The sequence below is a fragment of the Myiozetetes cayanensis genome, unplaced genomic scaffold (assembly GCF_022539395.1).
Source record: "Myiozetetes cayanensis isolate MyiCay16 unplaced genomic scaffold, myiCay2020 scf58, whole genome shotgun sequence".
Classification (NCBI taxonomy): domain Eukaryota; kingdom Metazoa; phylum Chordata; class Aves; order Passeriformes; family Tyrannidae; genus Myiozetetes; species Myiozetetes cayanensis.
Genome location: NW_026087831.1, coordinates 64,414 through 84,031, shown reverse-complemented (window position 1 = coordinate 84,031; position 19,618 = coordinate 64,414). Strand labels below are relative to the sequence as shown.

Genomic DNA, 19,618 nt, shown 5'->3' with positions numbered 1-19,618 from the left:
CTTCGGGTGGCCCTGGCCGGGGTTTCATGAGTGATGGTGCAGGAATGCTGCAAGGAACAGGGAAATAAGGAATTAAACGGGAGAAGGAATCACAGTGGCCTTGAAGGGGCCTGGTGTGGGTTCCAGCTGGGTTTGGATGCTGCTGCCAGTGGGGGATGAGACCACCTGAGGAGGAGCAGCTGCCCCTGAGCCCACTGTCCTGCTCTGCCGGGGCACAGAGCCGAGCTGGGCTCAGCTAAACCCTTCCCACCCCTCGGAGCTCTGCTCCAGCTGTTTCCCAACTGCAGCTGCTCCAAAGGGCTGGAGCATTCTGGGCTCTGGGGCTGTTTCCCCCCTCAGAGTCCACGGTGCCGTTTGGGGCACTGTGGTGGCCTCCCTGTGCCCTCCAGGACCCCCTGGCCCCTCTGTCCTGCTTCCCACCTGCAGCTTCAGGGATGGAAAGGAAGTTGGACAGGTGGGGCTGGATCACAGGGAGATGCTCCAGGGCCTGTCCCTGCCACCGGCTCTGGGTGGGCATGAGGAGCCCTCGGAGCCCCGAGGCACCCTGAGGGTCCTTAATTAATTGCGTTTAAATTAATTGTGCAGGTGGGTTCAGGGGCTCAGCCACTGTCCGGGCAGGGCTGAGCCCCCACAGCTGCCCCAGGCCTGGCTTGGCTGAGGGGCACCAGCTCCTCCACGGGGGACAGGACCCACCCTTGTTCTCTTGGCTGTGGGTTGTGCCCCCACCTGGCACCCATCCCCTTCCCAGAGCCATTTCCCTGTGCTGCCTGGCTCCTCGGGAGGGTTTTGGGGTGTCCCTACCCCGGGGAAGGAGGGGAAACAGTTTGTGGGCAATGCTCAGTGCTGGTGGGGCCAGTGCTGTCTGCTCCATCCGGCTGTGGAGGGGACACTGGGGACAATGCAGGGGCCCCGTGCCCTGCTGTCCTCCCCCCTCCCCGCCGCGTTTCCGCTGGCCAGGGCTGCCTGCACCCCGAAATAGCCACCCCCCGAGACCGGCACCCCAGGGCGGGCTGGATTCGGCCGCCGGCGGAAGGCTGGTGGTGGGCGCTGCGCTGCCCCCCGCCCATGGCCCTGTCCCCACAGCCCTCCCAGTGTCCCCCGGTGGCACTGCCACCCCCTGCCCCCACCCTGCTCCGACCCAGCGCGTCCCCCCCACACCCCCTGGCTCCCTCAGGAACGGATGTGCGTTCGGGGGGGCCCTTCCTGTGCCCCCCACCACGGCTGTCCCGGCCCCGACTGCGTCCTCCGAGATAAGCCGGGACCGCCCCGGGACGTGCCGGGGCTGCGGCCACATTTCGGGGTGGCCATGGGGCTGCTGCGGGCGCTGCTGCTCCTCGGGGGGCTGCACCTGCCCCCCACCCTGGGGCTTCTCCAGGAACCCCCCAGCGAGTACGCGGGACCCCCCGGCAGCTATTTCGGCTTCGCCCTGGATTTCCTCATGGAGGAGGGCAGGTAAGAACACCCAGGGGGCCGGGATCGGGCACGGCCACCCCCGCAGGTGACACTCCCTCTGCCCCCCAGGCCCAGCGTGGCTGTGGGGGCTCCCCGTGCCAACACCTCCCAGCCCGGCGTGGCTCAGCCCGGTGCCGTCTTCCTCTGCTCCTGGCCCCCCGGCGAGACCCCCTGCCGCCCCCTCCCCATCGACACCGCGGGTACGTGGGCGCCGTGTGGTGCTGGGCGGGCACAGGGTGGGTGCCGCACCCGCAAAATCCCCCTCTCCCGCTCCCCCAGGGGACGAGACCGAGACCCAGGGCACCTTGGAATTCCACACCTACAAGTCGCACCAGTGGCTGGGCGCGTCCGTCACCAGCTGGGACGGCAAACTGGTGGTGGGTGCAGCCGGCGTGGGGCGAGGAGGGGTGAGTGGGCTGGGCACCCGTGGGTGGTGACCCGCGGGGTGGGCACCCACCCTGTGCCATGCCCGCGCCCCTGCCCAGGCCTGCGCCCCGCTGCAGCACTGGAACGCGGTGGACGGGCCGGACGAGGCGTTCCGGACCCCGACGGGCACCTGCTTCGTGGCGACCCCGGGGCTGCGGCGCGTGGTGTGGTACTCGCCCTGCCGGGACCAGTCGATGGCCAACACCTACCGCCAGAGCAACTACGGTGACGGGGGGCTCGGAGGGGCTCGGGGCGGGGGGTGCCCCCCACCCCGTGTCGGTCTGACCCTGCCCTGTGCCCGCAGAGCATGACAAGCGCTACTGCGAGATCGGCTTCAGCGCCGCCGTCACCCCGGTGAGAGGGGGCTCGGGGGGTTCGTAGGGGTTCGGGGAAACTCGGGAGGGGTGGGAGACAGCGTGCCCGGAGAGCCCCTCGGGATTCCCATGGGGATGCTGCCAGGGATGCAGAGAATGGTACCGGAGTGAGGGTGTCAGGGTGGCTGATGCTGGAGTGGTAATTCCAGGGGGAAGGGCCCCAGGATGGGGATGAGAGGGTGGGGGATACTGGATGGGGGTGCCAGGAGGAGGGAAAAGAGTGTGGGGGTGTTTGGGAGGAGGTGCTGGGGTGGAGGATGCTTGAGTGGGGATGCCAGGATAAAGGATGCTGAGGTGGGGGTGCTGGGGTGGAGGTGCCAGGATAAGGGATGCTTGGGCGGGATGCCAGGGTGGGGGTGCCCCAGGGAGGTGCTAAGGCCAGCTTCTCCTGCAGGACGGCACGCTGGTGCTGGGTGCCCCCGGCGGGTATTACTTCACGGGTGAGTCTTTCCTGCCGGGCTGGTGCTCCCGGAGTGCTCCCCTTCGGGTGGGCACGGCGGGAGGAGGGCACCCAGGATGGGCCACCCCCTCAGTGGCACTGGCAGCCCAGGGCGTGTGGCAGCGGGTGCCCCCCCAGCGCTGGTGTCCACCCATCCCGGTGTCCCGCAGGGCTCCTGTACTCGGTGGAGGTGAACACCATCCTCAGCCGCTTCCACGGCACGTCGCTGCTCTGGCTCGGAACCCCGGGGCGCCCCACGGTGCCCGTGTCCCTGGAATACGAGGACGGGTACCGGGGTGAGCGGCGGGCACGGGCACCCCGCCCCACAGCCGTCTCCGGCCGAGGCTCCCCGGGCTCACTGGTGCCCCTCTCCCTGCAGGGTACTCGGTGGCTGTGGGCGAGTTCGATGGCGACCCCAGAACCAAAGGTAGGGCTTGGGGGTGGGGGCAGGACCACCTGCGAGGTGGGGGTGATGGGCCCGGGACACCCCGGGGAGACCTCCCCTCCCAGGGGTGCTGGACAGAGGGTGTGCCAGGTCACAACCTTTGTCCTGTCTCTGTGCCCTCATACCCTGCCAGGGGTACCCCTCTGCCCACCCCTGTGCTGGGGATATCCGTGCCCACTCCCGTGTCACAGTTATCCCTGTGCCCACCCCAGTGCCAGGGGAATCCCCATGGACCCCCCTGATGCCCCAGTGGGGTCACTCATGGCTCTCATCCCTCACAGAGTACGCCGTGGGGGTCCCCAACAAGAGAGACACAAAGGGTGAGGTGAGTGCTGGGGTGGTGCCCTGTGCCACCTGGGGGGGTCACCATCGTGTGGCCCCCCGGCCTGGGGTCTGACGCTGCCCTGGGCAGGTGGAGATCTTCACTGCGGGGAACACCCTGCGCCGGCTGCGGGGCATCGACAGCGAGCAGGTACCCCCACCCTGTGCCACCCTCAGCGCCCCCCGGGGCTCCACGGCACCCCTGCACTCCTCCCCACATCCCCCAGCTGCTCCCCCATGCCCCCCGCCCATCACCTAGTGCACCCCACGGTGCCCTCGGCACTCTCCCGGTGCTACCCCCCGCCTGGACCCTTTCCAGGTGGCATCGTACTTCGGGCACACGGTGGCCGTGGCCGACGTCAACGGGGACGGGTGAGAGCCGGGACTGTCCCCCCCCAGTCCCCCACGGGGACACCCAGGGGTGCCGCCCCGCGCCTGGCACACCCCTGGGTGCCCCCACCCCCCAAACCTGAGGATCCTCACCCTGACCCCTCGCCGGGCACAGGCGGGACGACCTGCTGGTGGGTGCCCCCCTGTACATGGCCCGGCGCCCCGACGGGCAGCGCAGCGAACTGGGGCGGCTCTACCTCTACCTGGGCGGGGGGCACCAGCTCCTCTCCCGACCCCCCCAGACCCTGACGGGCACCCACCCCTACGGCCGCTTCGCCGCCGCCATCGCCAGCCTGGGGGACCTGGACAAGGACGGCTTCGGCGGTAACACCGCGGGGGGGGCGAGGGGGCTGTGCCAGGGGACCCCCCTGTGCCCCACCTTGGGCACACTGAGGCGGGAGCGCCTGGGTGAGTGGTGCTGGGTGGGTGGTGCTGGGTGGGCGCTCACGTCCCCTCTGTCCCCAGACGTGGCCGTGGGTGCCCCGCAGGGGGGTGACGATGGCAGAGGGCAGGTCTTCATCTTCCGCGGGCAGAGCGAGGGGCTGGAGCCGGTGCCCACCCAGCGCCTCGACAGCCCCTTCCCCGGCCCCGCCGCCTTCGGCTTCGCCCTGCGAGGGGGCACCGACCTGGACGGCAACGGCTACCCAGGTACGGCCCCGGGGTGCCATCACCCTGTCACCTCCCTGCCACCGCCCTGCCACCCCGGTGTCACCAGCCCGGCACCGACCCTCTGCTTGTCCCCGCAGATCTGCTGGTCGGGGCTTACGGGGCGGCCAAGGTGGCCGTGTACCGGTGAGTGCCCGTCCCTGCGGTGGCCCGGGAGTCCCTGCCGGGTCCCCTGGCACCTCAGCAATGTCCCCGTGCCCCAGGGGACAGCCCGTGGTGGTGGCCCACACCCAGCTGAGTGTCCCCGATGGGCTGAACCCTGAGGTCCTGGACTGTGTCCTGCCCGACGCCGGTGTCCGTGTCAGCTGGTGAGGCGTGTGCTGGGGACACCGGTGTGGGGACACTGCTGAGGGGACACTGCCATGGGAACAGTGATGTGGGGACACCGCTATAGGGACACTGCCGTGGGGACACTGCTGTAGGGACAGTGGGGACACTGCCGTGGGAACAGTGGCATGGGGACACCACTATGGGGACACTGCCGCGGGGACACTGCTGTGGGGACAATGGGGACACTGCCATGGGAACAGTGCCATGGGGACACCACTATGGGGACACTGCCGTGGGGACACTGCTGTGGGGACAATGCCATGGGGACACTGCCGTGGGGACGGGACAGGCCCCTGAGCACCCCTGGATTCTCTTCCCCCGCAGCTTCCACGTGGTGTTTTGTGTCAGCGTGACGGGCCAGCACATCCCCTCGGCCATCCGTGAGTGCCAGTGCCACCCGGGGGGGACACGGGCACCGCTGGGGTGTCTCCGGGGATGTCACCAATGCCACCCCGCCCTGTGCCCTGCCAGACCTGGAGGCTGAGCTGCAGCTGGACCGGCTGAAGCCCCGGCTGTCCCGGAGGGTCCTGCTGCTGCAGGGACACCAGCCGTCCTGGCGCGAGCAGCTGGTGGTGACACCGGGACACGCCCCCAGTGCCGCAACCTCACCGCCTACCTGCGGGTACGGGCACGGGGGGGACACAGTCCCAGGAGGGGGGGGGACAGGGATGGGGACGGTGATGGGTGGAGCGGGCTCGAGGTGCCCTCCAGAGTGCTCTGCCCATGGTGTCCTCAGGACGAGGCCGAGTTCAAGGACAAGCTGAGCCCGGTGGCCCTGAGCGTGGCCCTGGCACTGCCCCGGGAGGCCCCGGGGCTGGTGCTGTACGGGAACACCCTGGTGCAGGCACAGGTAGGGGGGACACGGCTGTGGGGGGACATGGCTATGGTGACACGGGGTGGGCTCGTCCCCGTGGTTGGACCAGGGCACACGTGGGTACCCATAGCCTGGGCGTGCTCAGCCCCGAGGTCCCCAGCCTGTCCCAGTGTCCCCAGCCCCTCCCTGGGACTTTGACTCGCCCTCTCATTGTCCCCAGTTCCTGCTGGGATGTGCCTCCTACTCCTCCCACTGTCCCCCATCCCCCCTGGAATGTGCCCCCCCACTGTGCCCTGCCACTCCCAGGCGTGTCCCTCCTGCCCAACCCTTTGTGCTCACCCTGCTGTCCCCAGTCCCTCCCTGGGATGTCACCTGTGTACCCCATTCACCCCAGTCACATCCCCGAGGATGTCCCCTCTGTCCCCTTTGCCATCCCCAATCTCTCCCCAGGATGTCCCCCTGCTGTCCCTGCTCCCTCCTTGGGGTGTCCCACAGTATCCTCCCCTATCCTGAGTCAGGCCCTGGATGTCCCCTCTGCTCTTCCTCCCCAGGGATGTCACCTTTCTCCCCTCCACTCATCTTCAATCGCTCCTGGGAATGACTCCTCTCCACCCTGCACTGTCCCAAATCTTCCCCCCTGAGATGTCCCCTCTGCCTCCTCCACCAGCCCAATCCCTCCCCAGGAACTCCCCCCCCCGTATCCCCTGCTGTCCCCAATGACTCCCCCTCCCACACTGCACCTTGGATGGGGGGTCCCCCTGTCCCATCCCTGTCCCCCTCCCAGACCCACATCATCCTGGAGGACTGTGGTGAGGACAATCTCTGCATCCCCGACCTCCACCTGGCCGCTGACACGTGAGCACCTGGGACAGGGGGGGCGAGGGGGGTAGCCAGTGTCCCCACGGGGTGCTGAGCCCTGTCCCCACGTCCCCGTGTCCCCCAGCCCCAGCCAGCGCCTGCTGATCGGGGCGGAGGCCGCGCTGCGCCTGCGGGCCCACGCCTCCAACGCGGGAGAAGGCGCCTTCGAGGCCGAGCTGAGGGTGCAGCTGCCCCCTGGCACTCACTACCAGGCAGCCCGGAGCACCATCCCGGTGGGTGCCCACGGAGGAACACAGGGGTGCCCGGTGTGGGGGGCTCACTACAGGCCCCCGGGGTGGAGGGTGCACAGAGGGGTCCATGAAGTGTCCCCTCCCTGTGTCCCCCCACCCCAGGGGCAGGAGAAGCTGAGTTGCAACCCCAAGAAGGAGAACGGGACCCACGTGGTGCTCTGCGAGCTGGGCAACCCCATGAAAGCGGGGGCCCGGGTAAGGGGATGGGGGATCTCTCTACTGTGCCCATCACCCACCCTGGCATTGGGGTGGTCACCCACCTCCCCCTACCCCCCAGATCACCGTGGACATGGAGCTGAGCGTGTCCAGGCTGGAGGACATGGGGGATGCCATCACCTTCCAGCTCCAGCTGCGGAGGTGACACTGCCGTACCCCTGCCCCCTCCCACTGTCGGGACACTGGCACTCGGGATCGGTGTCCTCAACGTGTCCCCAAACTCGGTGTCTGTCCCTCCCCCCGCAGCAAGAACAGCCCCAGCCCCACCAATGCGTCGGTGACAGTGACGGTGCCCGTGGAGGCTCAGGCAGAGATGGAGCTGCGAGGGTGAGGGTCTGGGGGGCACAGGGAGGCACGGGGGGAGACACGAAGGGGGACACTGACCCCCCTGTCCTGCCAGCAACTCCCTGCCAGACACCACGGTGCTGCCCACGAGCTGGCAGGGGGTGGAGGGCAGCCGGCGGCTCGAGGACCACGGCATCAAGGTGGAGCATGTTTATGAGGTAGGGCACTGCCCCTCCCCGGGTGCCCAGGGGGCTGACCCCTCTGTCCCCTCCCTGGTGTCACTCCCCTCTCCTCCCGCAGCTCCACAACAAGGGTCCCAGCACCGTCAGCGGGGTCACCCTGCGCCTCGCTGTCCCCCACCAGCTGGGCGGCCACATCCTTCTCTACCTGCTGGAGCTGGGCACCGAGGGGGGCATGAACTGCACCCACCACCCCGCCCTCAACCCCGCCCAGGTAGGGGCTGAGGGGCCAGGGCCCACCCGCGGGCGCTGGTGGGTGTTAAGGAGCTGGGTGTGACCGCTTTGTCTCGTTCCAGCTGGAGATTCCCCGTCCCACGGGAGCAGCGCCCAGGAACGGCACCCGCCAGCGGGAGCGCCGGGAGGCGGAGGAGCCCCCGGGGGTGGGGCTGGGGGAGCCGGTCCCCGTGGTGAGAGGGTGACCCCGGGGGACCCGCATCGCCTGATGGGTGGGGCCTGAGCGGTGCCGGGGTGGGGGACCCTGTCTGTGCTGAGCGGGTGACCCTGGGGACCTGCAGCCATTATGGGGAGGGGGCTGGAGGTGCCTCCAGGGTGGGGGACCCCATCCCTGTGGTGAGTGGGTGCACACAGGGACCTGCGTCCCGTTATGGATGTGGGGCTGGGTGGAGGACCCCGCCCCATTATGACTCCGGGGACCTGCAGCCCACAGTGGGTGCAGGGCTGGGGGTGTCCCCCGGGGTGGGGGTCCCCAACACCTGCCGTGTCCCTCAGGACTGTGACAATGCCACCTGCGTGGACATCACCTGCCACGTGCCCAGCCTGGGCAAGGACCAGCGGGCACTGGTCAGTGTCCACGCCCTGCTCTGGATGGACACTCTGCAGCAGGTACTGTCCCCTCCAGGGGACAGCGAGGGCACAGGGTGGTGGCACTGTGGCCCTAGGGTGTCCCTGCCATGTCCCCTCCTGCAGAGAGCAGCGCTGGGGGTGACAGAGCAGCGTCATGGGTGCCCCACTGGCTGCCAGCACCCCTGATGCCGTGTCCCCAATGTGTCCCCTTGTGTCCCCACGTCTGTCCCCACTCGTGTCCCCAGCGGGAGCACCTCCTGTCTCAGTTCCTCATCCAGTCCCAGGCGTGGTTCAGCACCTCGGCCATGCCCTACCGGGTCCAGCCCCGCGTCCTGCCCTCCGGCAACACCACGGTAGGGCTGTTGGGGACACGGGGAAACGGGGACAGGCTGTGGTGGCAGCAGTGTCACCCAGCCGTCCCTCCACAGGCTGTCACACGGGTGGTTCGTGTCAGCCCCGGAGGCAAGGGGGCAGTGCCGGTGTGGGGTGTGGTGCTGGGGGTCCTGGCCGGGCTCCTGCTCCTCACCCTCCTCAGCCTCTTCATGTGGAAGGTGAGTGGGTGTAGGGGGACACCGGGGACACCGGGGACACCCACCATGGTGGTGGGGCCTCACTGGCACTGGAGGGACCGTGAAATGGGGGGCATAGACCTGTGGGTGGGGGCTGAGGGACAGGGTGGGGGGCAGCTGGGAGGTGATGCTGTGGGGTCCCCGGGGGTGGTGCTGCAGGAATTCCTTGGGGGGTGATGCTGTGGGGTCCCTGGGACCGGTGCCATGAGGTCCCACAGGGCCTGGCTGTCACCCTGTCCCCTTCCAGATGGGTTTTTCAAGAGGACACGACCGCCCACTGAGGGGGACACACAGGAGCCCGGCCAGGCCCAGGAGCCCGGTGGTCCCCAGGGCTAGTGGGGTCCCCCGCTCTCCCCCTCCCCCCAGTCCCTTTGTCCCCAACTCCCCTGAGTGCCCGTGGGATCCCAGCCCCCTTCTGCTCTCCCCCGGAAAATAAATCCCTGCCTGACACTCGAGTGCTGTGCGTGGGTGACATGGGGGTGCCCCCAGGACCTGCACTGGGGGTTTTGGGGAGGGAACACGCAGGGGGGTCGGTACTGGGTGGATGTTTGCCAGGATGCCAATGCGGGGGCCGGTGCTGGTACCGGGGTGGGTGTCGGTCCCGCGGTCAGTCCCGGGGGTGGGTCCAGGGGATCGAGGCAGTACCGGGGGTCAGTCCCGAAATGCCGGTGAGGTACCAGGGATCGACACTGAGGCTCGAGGAAGTACCAGGAGTGTGTCCTGGGATGCCGGTGCCGGTACCGAGTCCCCGTCCTGGGCCTCGGGCTGGTGCCGGGGATGAGTCCCGGGGTCCCGGTGCGGTACCGGGGTCAGTGCAAAGATGCCTTTGCCGGTACCGGGATCAGTCCTGGGATGACGTTGCAGTCCCGGGTCCCGGTCCCGTCCCCGGGGCGGTAGCGGGGGTGGGTACCCGGGGTCAGGGTCTGTACCGTGGATAGTGCCAGGGCTCGGGGCGGCGTGGGAGGTAGCTCCGGGGGTCGGTGCCGGTGTCGGGAGTGGCTGCTGGGTTGCCGCTGTCGGCACCAGGGTCAGTCCGGGATGTCGGTGCCGGTTGAGTCTGAGTCTCGGTCTTGAGAGCGAGACTCAGCTGCCGACTGAGTCTCGGTCCAGGTCTCTCAGGGGTCCCGGGGAAGAATCCCGGGGTCCGCTGCGGTACCGGCGACGTGTCCCGCGTCTCGGGGCGGTGTCGGGGGCGGTACCGGGGTGGGTCTGGGAGAGGGGGTCTCGGGGCGGTGCCGGGGTGGACCTGGGGGTCTCGGGGCGGTGCCGGGTGGGTGGTGCCGGTGGCGGGGCGGTGCCGGTGCGGGGGTGGGCACCGGGGCGAGCCGTGCCCGGCGGCTCCGGCAGGTGGAGCCCGGTCCCCGCGGCGGGCGGGCGGACGGGCCGGGCGGGCCGGGCATGGCGGGGTAACGGCGCGGAGCCACCATGCGGCCCCTGCCGCCTCCTGCCGCCGCTGCCGCCCGCTGCCGGTGCTGCTGCTGCTGGCGGCCGCGGGCGGGCGGCGGGCGCGGGGCGCGGCGGAGCCGGGAGCGCACGGTGAGAGCGGCCTTTGTGTGCGGGGCGAGGGGGGCGCAGCCGGCAACACCCCCCCCACCCCTCCATCCGCGCCGACCTCCCGCCCGACCCCCGCGCCCACATCACCGCCGGCATCTCTTCAACCCGATCATCCCCAGACAGATCCCCGCCCTGACCCCCCATCCCTGACCAACCCCGCGCCGACATCCCCGGCATCCCTTCAACCCGACCACTCCCCCGGCACCACCCCCGACCGATCCCCGCACCGACCCCCCATCCCCGACCGACCCCGCCCCGACCTCCCCACCCCTGATCGACCCCGCCCCGACATCCCTCCCCCGGCATCCTCTGGCCCCGACATCAACCCCGACCCACACCCCGCCAACCACCACCCTCTGCCCGACTCCCACCCCGAGCCCCCTGGTCCCGACACCCCATCCCCGCCCGACCACCCCGATACTCCCTGTCCCCACACCCCCGTCCCTGCCCGCGCCAACCCTGCCGCGCCTGCGCCCTCGTCCATCCCTTCCATCCATCCATCCCCTGTCCATCCTCCGTTCGCCCCCGGCTCTGTCTTGTCCGTCTACCTCCCCTGTTCCCCCCACCGTCGGTCTGTCCGTCTCCTCCCCGGGCGGTTCTGGCCACTGGCGGGTAGAGGGTGATGGGGCTGGGGGCCTGGGCAGTGCCAGGGGGTGCGGCTGGGTGGGTGGGTGTCGTGAACAGAGCTCTGGGGGATGAGAGACTGGGGGTGGTCCCAGGCCTTGGTGTACAGAATGGTGGGGGGCTGGTCCTGGGCAGTGCCAAGGGCGTGTGATGGTGGGTGGGGGTCACAAACCAGGGGGGTGAAGGAAGTTGGGTGGGGATGATGGACAGAGCTTGGGGGTGCAGGAGGGTGGGTGGGGGTCCCAGGCCGGGTGGTGCATGATGGTGGGTGGGTGAGTGGGGGTCTTGAGGAGCACCCAGGGGTGCAGGATGGTGGGGGGTGCATTGGGCAGGCAGGGTGGTCCTTGGGGTGCCGTGCCACTGTGGGGTCCCTACAGCTCCCTGTGACCCCTCACCCCCATCCCAAACCCTCCTGGCAGTGCCCCTGTGCCAAGGTGAGGCATGTCCAGAGATGAGGGGGGTTCGTTCTGTCTGTGCTGGTTCAGCTCCCCACTGGCATCACCCCTGCCCATCCCTGTCCCAGCAGGGTGACAGCAGTGATGGGGCTCCCCACTGCCATCCCAGGGCCTGGCACCCACACCCATCCTTCATGGGACCGTGGGGTCAGACTGGGAGGCACTGGGGAGCCAGCAAGGGGGCCAGTGTACCCCGTGGTGGCCGTGCCAGCTTCCGGGGACCCCTTGGTGAAAGTGGGGGGACAGACAGTGGGGAACAGGGCAACCACGGCTGTTACCCCCGCGCTGGGGGTGGCACCATACAACCCCCCCTCTCCGGAGGACAGCGGGGTGGCCGTTGGTGACAGCTGTCCCCCGGCAGCTGCGGGTGGCCGGCTGTGGCCGCGGGGACATTCCTGCCCCTGGGTGCCGGCTGTCCCTGCTATGCGGGACCCCCGCCCGGTGCATCCCTGAAGCAGCTGCCGAGAATTCTCCCCCTCGCCCATTGCCACATCTGGGGCACATGTGGGCGGGGACGGGGTGGGCTGGGTGGTGTGGGGGCTTTGGGGGCAGGGGCTGCGGGGGGACAGGCAGGGGGTGCCGGGAGCCCCGGGGCGCGGGATGAAGGAGGTCGTTGCCTGGGTGACGGCACCGGAGCCGGGACCGCTGCCAAAGGCTGTGGATCATGCGCAGGAAGAGCGCCGGCTCGGGGGGGCCGGGGGCACACCAGGGTTTAGGGTACCCCCCCTCCCTCGAGCCGGGCTCACCCCTCCCCTGCAGCGGGGATTGGGGTGGGGAACCAACCCCTGCACGGCTGGTGGGGCCCACTGGGGTCGAGACCCCCCAAACTTGTGACACATGAGAGTGGCACCTTGGGGGGTGGCCCTGGGTGGCCCCTGGTGTGGGGAGGATGTGACTGAGTGCACACACCCAGATGGGCATGGCTCCCTGGGGCCATGAGTCCCACTCAAGGAGGGTGCAGGGTGGGCACAGAGAGGGGCACAGGGGTGGTGCCCACATCCCCCAGGATAGTGTCTCTTGGCTGCTGGGGGGCACCTGTGACCCAGCTGGGGGGTGGCTGTGACCTGCTGGGATGGTGGCCACTGGGATGGGTCCTACCACGTGCTGGGATGGTGCCCGTGACCTTCTAGGATGGTCCCCATCAGGGTGGGTCCCACCATCCTGCCAGGATAGTGACCACGGACCACCAGGGTGGTGGCCATGACTCGCTGGGACAGGTCTCAGCACCTGTTGGGATGGTGCCCATGATTTGCTGGGATGGTGCTCATGACCCACCAGGATGGGGCCCACCATTTTGCTGACATGGTGGCCACCACCTGCTGGGATGGTGACCATGACCCATCAGTACAGGTCCCATCCCCTGCTGGAATTCTGGCCACGACCCACTGGGCTGGTGGCCATGATCCACCAGGATGTATCCTGCCATCTGCTGGGATAGTTCCTATATCCCACCAGGATTGTTGCCACAACACACCAGGACAGGTCCCACCACCTGTTGGGATGGAGGCCATGACCTGCCAGGATGTGTCCCACCACCTGCTAGGACGGTGGCTCAGGACCCCTTGGGATGGCGACCAGGACACCCTGGGATGGTGGCCATGACTTGCTGAGATGGTGGCCATGACCCATCAGGGTGGTGGCCACGACCCACCGGGAGAGGTCCCACCAGCTGTTGGGATGGAGGCCCTGAATGGTGGCCCTGTACCCCCTGGGATGGTGCCCACTCTCCACCAGCCGTGCCCCCCGGGTTGGTCCCACTGTTGGGGGTGGTACCACATCCCCCTGAATCCCCGTTTGCCCCCCCAGAGGTGCTGCTGCGGGTGCAGGTGTACGAGAGCGGGACGCTGGCCCCGCTGGCGCAGGCCGTGCTGGACGTGTTCGGCGCCCGCAGCGCGCTGGCAGCCGGGACCACCGACCACGCGGGCACGGGGGTGCTGGCCGTGCCCTACCGCCTGGGCTCCTGGCTGCTCGTCACCGCCGCCCGCCGCGGATACGTCCCTGCCTCCGCGCCCTGGCGCGTCACCAAACTGCCACGTGAGTCGCCGGGCAGAGGGTGCCTTGCTGGGGGGATCTGAGTCTGACTGGGGGGTTAAATTCCTTACTGGGGAGCTTTGAGTCCCTATGAGGGTCCCCAGGCCCTGAGTGGGGGTGCTTTGAGCTCTGATGGGGGGACACAATCCCTTACTGGGGGGCTCTGACTCCCACAGGGGGTTCAAAGTTCCTTACTGGGGGCTTTGAGTCTTACTGGGAGGACACAATCCCTTACTCGGGGGCTTTAAGTCTGCTTGGGATTTTAAATTCCTTACTGGGGGTGCTTTGAGTCCATATGTTGGTCCCCAATCCCTTACTGGGAGGCTCTGAATCTCACAGGGGGTTCAGAGTTCCTTACTGGGGGGCTTTGAGTCCATCTATGGGTCCCCAATTCCATACTTGGGGCCTTTGAGCCCCTAATGGGGTTCAAAATTCCTTACTGGGGTGTTCTGAGCCCATGTCAGAAGGGACCCTTATTCTTCACTGTTGGAGTTGTTGATCCCTTACTGGGAGAACTGGTCCCTTACTGGGGACCACAGTCCCTTATGGGGGGCTCCGAGCCCTAAACAGGGTCTCGTGTTCCTCTCTTACTGGTGTGGGGGGTTCCAGTCTCTTACTGGGGTTCCTTGATCCCTTACTGGGGGACCTTCTGCCCCTTCCTGAGGATCCTCAGTCTGTCCGAGGGGACCCCAGTCCCTTTCTAAGTCCCTGATTCCTTCCTGGGAACCCCCAGTCCCTTTGTGGAGACCCCAATCCTTTCCTGGGACCCCAATCCCTCACTGGAGACGCCCAATCCCTTCCTCATGGGGGACTCCAAAGAGCCTTTGGGTCAGGAGTCTTTTACAGAAGGGTGTTTGGAGGGTCTGACCCTTTGGGAGGGGACAACCATGTCCTGGTGGCCCCAAGTCCCCCCTTCCCAGGGTGGGGGGGGTTGTAGGGCCCCCTTGGGATGGACTCTAGCCCTTGTCCCCAGGGTGGGGGTGGCATCAGTGGGGTCACCTTGGAGGGGGGTGGGACATGTGGGGATGGACAAGGGGGATGAGAATGGGGATCCAGGGGTAGGGGTGCAGAGGGATGGAGGTGCAGAGTTGGAGGGGTACACGGATGGGGGTGTGCAGGAGGTACCCCCACCCTGCCCACTGCCTGCCACCTCCTGTCCCTGTCCCTGTGCCCACCTCCTGCTGCCCTGGCCCCCCTTTCCCACCCTCTCTGGGGAACCCATCAGTCCCCCCATCCCCCTTGCCTTGGAGGGGTCTAAGTGAGTGTGTGTGTGTATTTGGGGTCCCCCCATCACCCCTCCTCCCTGCCCCCCTTGCAGTCTACGCCTCCATCAGCCTCTACCTGCTCCCGGAGCGCCCTGCCACCCTCATCCTCTACGAGGACCAGGTCCAGATCCTCCTGGGATCCCCAGGTGAGCCAGGGGAAGGGATGTGGGTGGGAGAGGGTGGCACCGCCAGCTCCCCCAGGTGCTGCCACCCGCACCGTGTCCCCGCAGGTGGCCGTGGGCAGCCGTGGGCGCAGTTCCTCGGCGAGCAGCCCGCCTGCCCCGCAGCTCCACCTACAGCCAGCTCGCCGCGTCCCTCACCGCCGCCTCCGGCCCCAGCCTGGCCCGCGCCTTCCCCGCCTTCCTCGGCGCAGAGCAGGACGGCACCGGTATATTTTCTTTATTTTTTTTTTTTTACTTTTTATTTTTCCTTTTAAATGTAGTTATTTTCTTTTCTTTATTTTATTTTGGCTTTATTTCTAATTTTTTATTTTATTTTTATCTGGATGTTTCTTTTTATGTTATTTTTAAATTTTTAAATTTTTAAATTTATTTTATTGTGTTTTTTTCATTTTATTGCTATGTTTATTTTATTTTTTATTTTTAAATTCTAAAATTTACTTATTCTGGTTTTTATTTTTATGTTTATATTTTTTATTTTATTTTTTTAATTTTTCTTTTAAATTTATTCTTGAATGTTTCGATTTTTCAAATTTTTATTTTAATTTTATTTTACGTTCGGTTTTATTTTGTTTGGATTTTAGTTTTTATTTTTAATGTATCTTTTATTTTATTTTATTTTTATTATAATTTTAATCTAGTTTTATTTTACTTTTATATTTTTATTGTATTTTTATTTTTCCTTTTGAAATAATTTTTTATTTAATAATATTTTTAAACATGTCATTTTTATATTTTTCATTTCTGTTTTATTTTTAAGGTTTTTTACTTTATTTTTATTTATTTTTATATTAAATTTCTATTTTATTTTTTTACTTTATTTTTTATTTTTATATTTTTAAATTTCTATTTTTTACTCTATTTTTATTTATTTTTATATTTTTGAAATTTATATTTTATTTTAAAATATTTTTTACTTTATTTTTATTTATTTTTATTTATTTTCATTTATTTCATTTTATTTTGTAATTGTTGCACGTGGGACACTGTGGTCTTGTTGGGAGGGGACACCCCTTGGCGTGTCCCCTTCTGGACGTCCTCTCGTTGTCCCCGCAGCCAATGGCACGTGGCTGGAGCTGGCGCCGGTGGCGGCTCTCAGTGTGCACCTGTTCACCGGCAACGGGACCGAGGTGCCGCTGGCCGGCCCTGTCCATCTGTCCGTCCCCTTGGCCCCCGAGGCCGCGGCCGTGGTGGCCACCAGCGTCCCGGCCTGGAGGTTTGACCCCAAGAGCGGTGAGTGCTGGTTTTGGGGGGTTCTGAGGGGGTGGTAGAGGGGTGACACGGGTGGTGTGGGGGGATATGTGATGAGTTTGGGGGGTCTCAGCCCAGCGTGTGTCCCTGCAGGGCTGTGGGTCCGGAACGGGACGGGGTTGATCCGCAAGGAAGGCCGGCAGCTGTACTGGACATTCGTCTCCTCCCAGCTGGGATACTGGGCAGCGGCTCTGCCCTCCCCCAGCACAGGTGAGGTGACACCTGTGGGTGCCACCAACCTGGGCCTTCCTGGCCCTGGGGACAGACTGTCTTGGGGGTGCTCTGAGTGGGGTGGGGTTCCCTTCTGTCCCCACCATCTCCAGGGCTGTCTGGGGGCCTGGCATCCCCCTGAGGTGCTCTGGTGGGAGGGGGTTCCCCACTAACCCCCCTATCCCAGGGCTGTCTGATGGGGGAGGGGCAGGCACAGCCTCCTGGGGTCTCTGGTGGGGGGCTTCTCCCCCTGACCGCCCGTTCCAGGGCTGTCTGTGGGGAGTGGCACCACCCTGGGGTGCTCTTGGTTGGGATGGGGGTTCCCCCTCTGACCCCACTTTCCCCAGGGCTGTCTGGGGGGGCAGTGGCAGCCCCCTGGGGTGCCCTTGGGGGGGTTGTTGCCCCTCTGACCCCGCTGTCCCCAGGGCTGGTGGCGATGGCGGCGGGTGTGACGGACATCACCACCTACCACACCATCTTCCTGCTCACCATCCTGGGTGCCCTGGCCCTCCTCGTCCTCATCCTCCTCTGCCTCCTCATCTACTACTGCAGGTCAGCACCCCCTGACCCTGGTGGGGGTGGGAACACCCCCCTGCCTCACCCCCCTGCCCGACATTCCATGTGGGAATGGGGGGTCAGCACCCACTGGAACCCCTGGGTGCCCTATAGCTGGAGGGAGGGGGCATTCCCTGGCATCCCTGGGTGCCCTATGGCTGGTTATGGGGAGGGGGCACCACCCTGTGGCACCCCCAGATCCTCTCTAACTGGATTTGTAAGGGGGGATCCGCCCTCTTGGCATTCCTGGGTGTCCTAGAGCTGGATTGGGAAGGTGGACACCAATCCCCAACACCTCTGGGTGCCCTAGAACTGGATTTGGGAGACAAACACCACTCCCCAAAACCCCCGGGGCACCCTGAAGCTGGACTGGGAGGGGGGACACCAATCCTCAGCACCCCCTGCATACCCTCTAGCTGGATTTGGAGTGGGGGACACCAAACCCCAACACCCCTGGATGCCCTTTAGCCAGATTTGGGGGACCCGCGCACCCACGGGTGCCCCCCCGAATCTCCCCCCTCGCAGGCGACGGTGCCTGAAGCCCCGTGCTCAGCACCGCAAGCTGCCGCTGCCGGGGCCGCTGGACGGGGCGCGCCGGGACCAGGCGACATCCGTGTCCCAGCTGGACCTTCTGTGCGGGGGCAGCCACCTGGAGACCGCCTCCTCGGGGGGGGACACCGACCTGCCCACCCCCAGCCTGCCCCCCCCGACCCGCGAGCTGACCCCGGCCCGTCCGGACTTCTTCCAGCCGCCGGCCCCCGCCCAGCTCCGCGCCGGCCCCTGCGGGACCCCTGCGGCCACTCTGGCCTCCCCGCCGCCAGCCCCCGCCACGGAGGACTATGGGCGCCCGGAGAAGCCTTCGGCCTCAGGGCCGCCCGCTCGGTGGACGGGCTGCAGCCCCCCGAGGAGCAGCACCCCGGGCACCCCCGCCTTCCCCGCGGCCCCCTCGCCCTCGGGGTTCTCCCGCCACGGGGGCAGCCCACCGAGCACCCGCTGCCTGAGCCCCCCCGCCTGCCGTCACTGGCACCCCCGGCCCGCTCCTCTCTGCGGGCCCCTGGACCGGGCGGGGTCCCGAGGATGTTTACCGGGGTGATGCCCACCCTGCTCATCCCCGCCCGATACATGCGCCTGGCGCCCGGCGAGCCGGAGGGACCCCCCGAATCCGATGCGGGGTCCAGCTCCTCGGCAGCCACGTCCGCCCCCCGGCCCCCATCCTCCGGGCAGCCCTTTGAGGAAGGGAAAATTGGGGCTACCCGTGCCCCCCAACCGGTGAGCGGCTCGGTGGCCATCCCGGTGCTGCTGGACGGGTCGGCGGTGGCCCAGCTCAACGGGGAGCTGCAGGCGCTGGCGGGGCAGCAGCTCCTGGAATTGGGGTCCCCCTCCCCGAGCCTGGTTCGTGTCCCTGGACGGGCGTTCCTCCCAGGTCCGGCATTCCTACATCGACCTGCAGGGCAGCGAGAGGGGCCTGGCCCTGCGCCCCCGCCCGCCTCCCCGGGCCGCCGCAGGTGGGGGAGGACGGGGGCCCCGGCCCCCCCTGCCCGCCCCCTCCCCCGAGGACAGCTCGCTGGCCCCCTTGCTGGAAGCGGGGAGCGGGGGGCGGCGCGGGGGGGGCAGCGGGAGCAGCAGCGCCAGCGAAGCCCCCCGAGACTCCCTGACCAGCCCCGAGGAGGAGGCGCTGACGGAGCCGGGCGATGGGGGGGACGAGGGCGGCGACCGCAAGAGCCCCTGGCAGAAGCGGGAGGAGCGACCCCTGATGGTTTTCAATGTCAAGTGAGTGTGGGGAGGGGGGGGCACGTCCCGGGGGTGCTGGGATGGCGGGTACACCGCTGTTGTCATCCATTCCATCGCCAGTGTCCTCTCCCGTCACTGTCCCGTCCCACTGCCGTGCCATGCCGTGCCACACCATCCTGTCTTGTCACTGTCCTCTCCCACCGCCATCCCAGCCCACCCACCCTGTCCTGCCACCATGCTGTCCCATCCCATCACAATCCCCTTCAACCACCATCACATCCCACCCCCACAGCACCCTGCCACCACTGTCCCTTTCTGCCACCACCCCTCCCTGCCCCAGTCCCTTGCCCACCCCCCCGACTCTCCTGCCAGGGGAGGGGACAGAGGGACCACCACCTGGCCTCCTCCGTCCACATCTGCTTGGGATCCCTGCCCTGTCCCCTCTGTGTCCTCCCCACGAGATCCCCTGTCATTTGGGGGGTGGGAATTGCATGTTCCATGTGCCCCCCAGTCCTGAGCCGTGTCCTTGTTTGCGTCCCTGCAGGACAGGGGGGGCTGGCACTGCCCCCCGAGCCAGCGGTGCCTCCAAGCTGCCGTAGGAGCCTGGGGGGTCCTTGTCCCTGCCCCCCACCTCATCCCCCTTTGGATTTTAATTGTGTTTCTAAACGTTTTCTACGTGGTGAGGATGAAGAAGGGCCAGTGGGGGCCGGGCCGGCAGCGGTGGGGGGACATGGGGACCCTCCCCAGGTGCCAGGCTGGGCAGGGAGCTGCTGCCTGCACCTGCCTGCACGTCCTGCCTGCTCCTTAGAGGCATTAATATATTAAACACACAAAATCCCCCCAGCCTCTGCCTCCTGCCTCCGTTTCCCACACACACACACCAG

The 19,618-nt window shown here is 66.3% G+C and overlaps 2 protein-coding genes across 2 annotated transcripts; both read left to right on the top strand.

The window, feature by feature from the left end:
• Positions 1-1,306: 1,306 nt before the first annotated feature.
• Positions 1,307-9,215, top strand: ITGA2B (integrin subunit alpha 2b). Its single transcript, XM_050334723.1, is given in 32 exon segments — positions 1,307-1,452; positions 1,522-1,652; positions 1,732-1,829; positions 1,938-2,103; positions 2,183-2,232; positions 2,647-2,692; positions 2,862-2,987; positions 3,071-3,118; positions 3,418-3,461; positions 3,549-3,608; positions 3,777-3,829; positions 3,963-4,171; positions 4,313-4,495; positions 4,594-4,639; positions 4,717-4,821; positions 5,168-5,223; positions 5,315-5,434; positions 5,437-5,465; positions 5,580-5,693; positions 6,442-6,512; positions 6,601-6,748; positions 6,869-6,961; positions 7,044-7,123; positions 7,229-7,309; positions 7,383-7,485; positions 7,568-7,720; positions 7,803-7,921; positions 8,055-8,076; positions 8,236-8,349; positions 8,556-8,663; positions 8,739-8,865; positions 9,127-9,215. Coding segments are annotated over 32 exon segments (3,138 nt in total).
• Positions 9,216-9,656: 441 nt separating this feature from the next.
• On the top strand, positions 9,657-19,577 carry FAM171A2 (family with sequence similarity 171 member A2). The gene is given in 13 exon segments (XM_050334722.1): positions 9,657-9,711; positions 10,227-10,415; positions 13,319-13,546; positions 14,862-14,954; positions 15,039-15,065; positions 15,068-15,196; positions 16,044-16,220; positions 16,332-16,448; positions 16,874-17,000; positions 17,529-17,845; positions 17,848-18,380; positions 18,382-18,773; positions 19,279-19,577. Coding segments are annotated over 13 exon segments (2,439 nt in total). The 3' UTR covers positions 19,334-19,577.
• Positions 19,578-19,618: the final 41 nt, after the last annotated feature.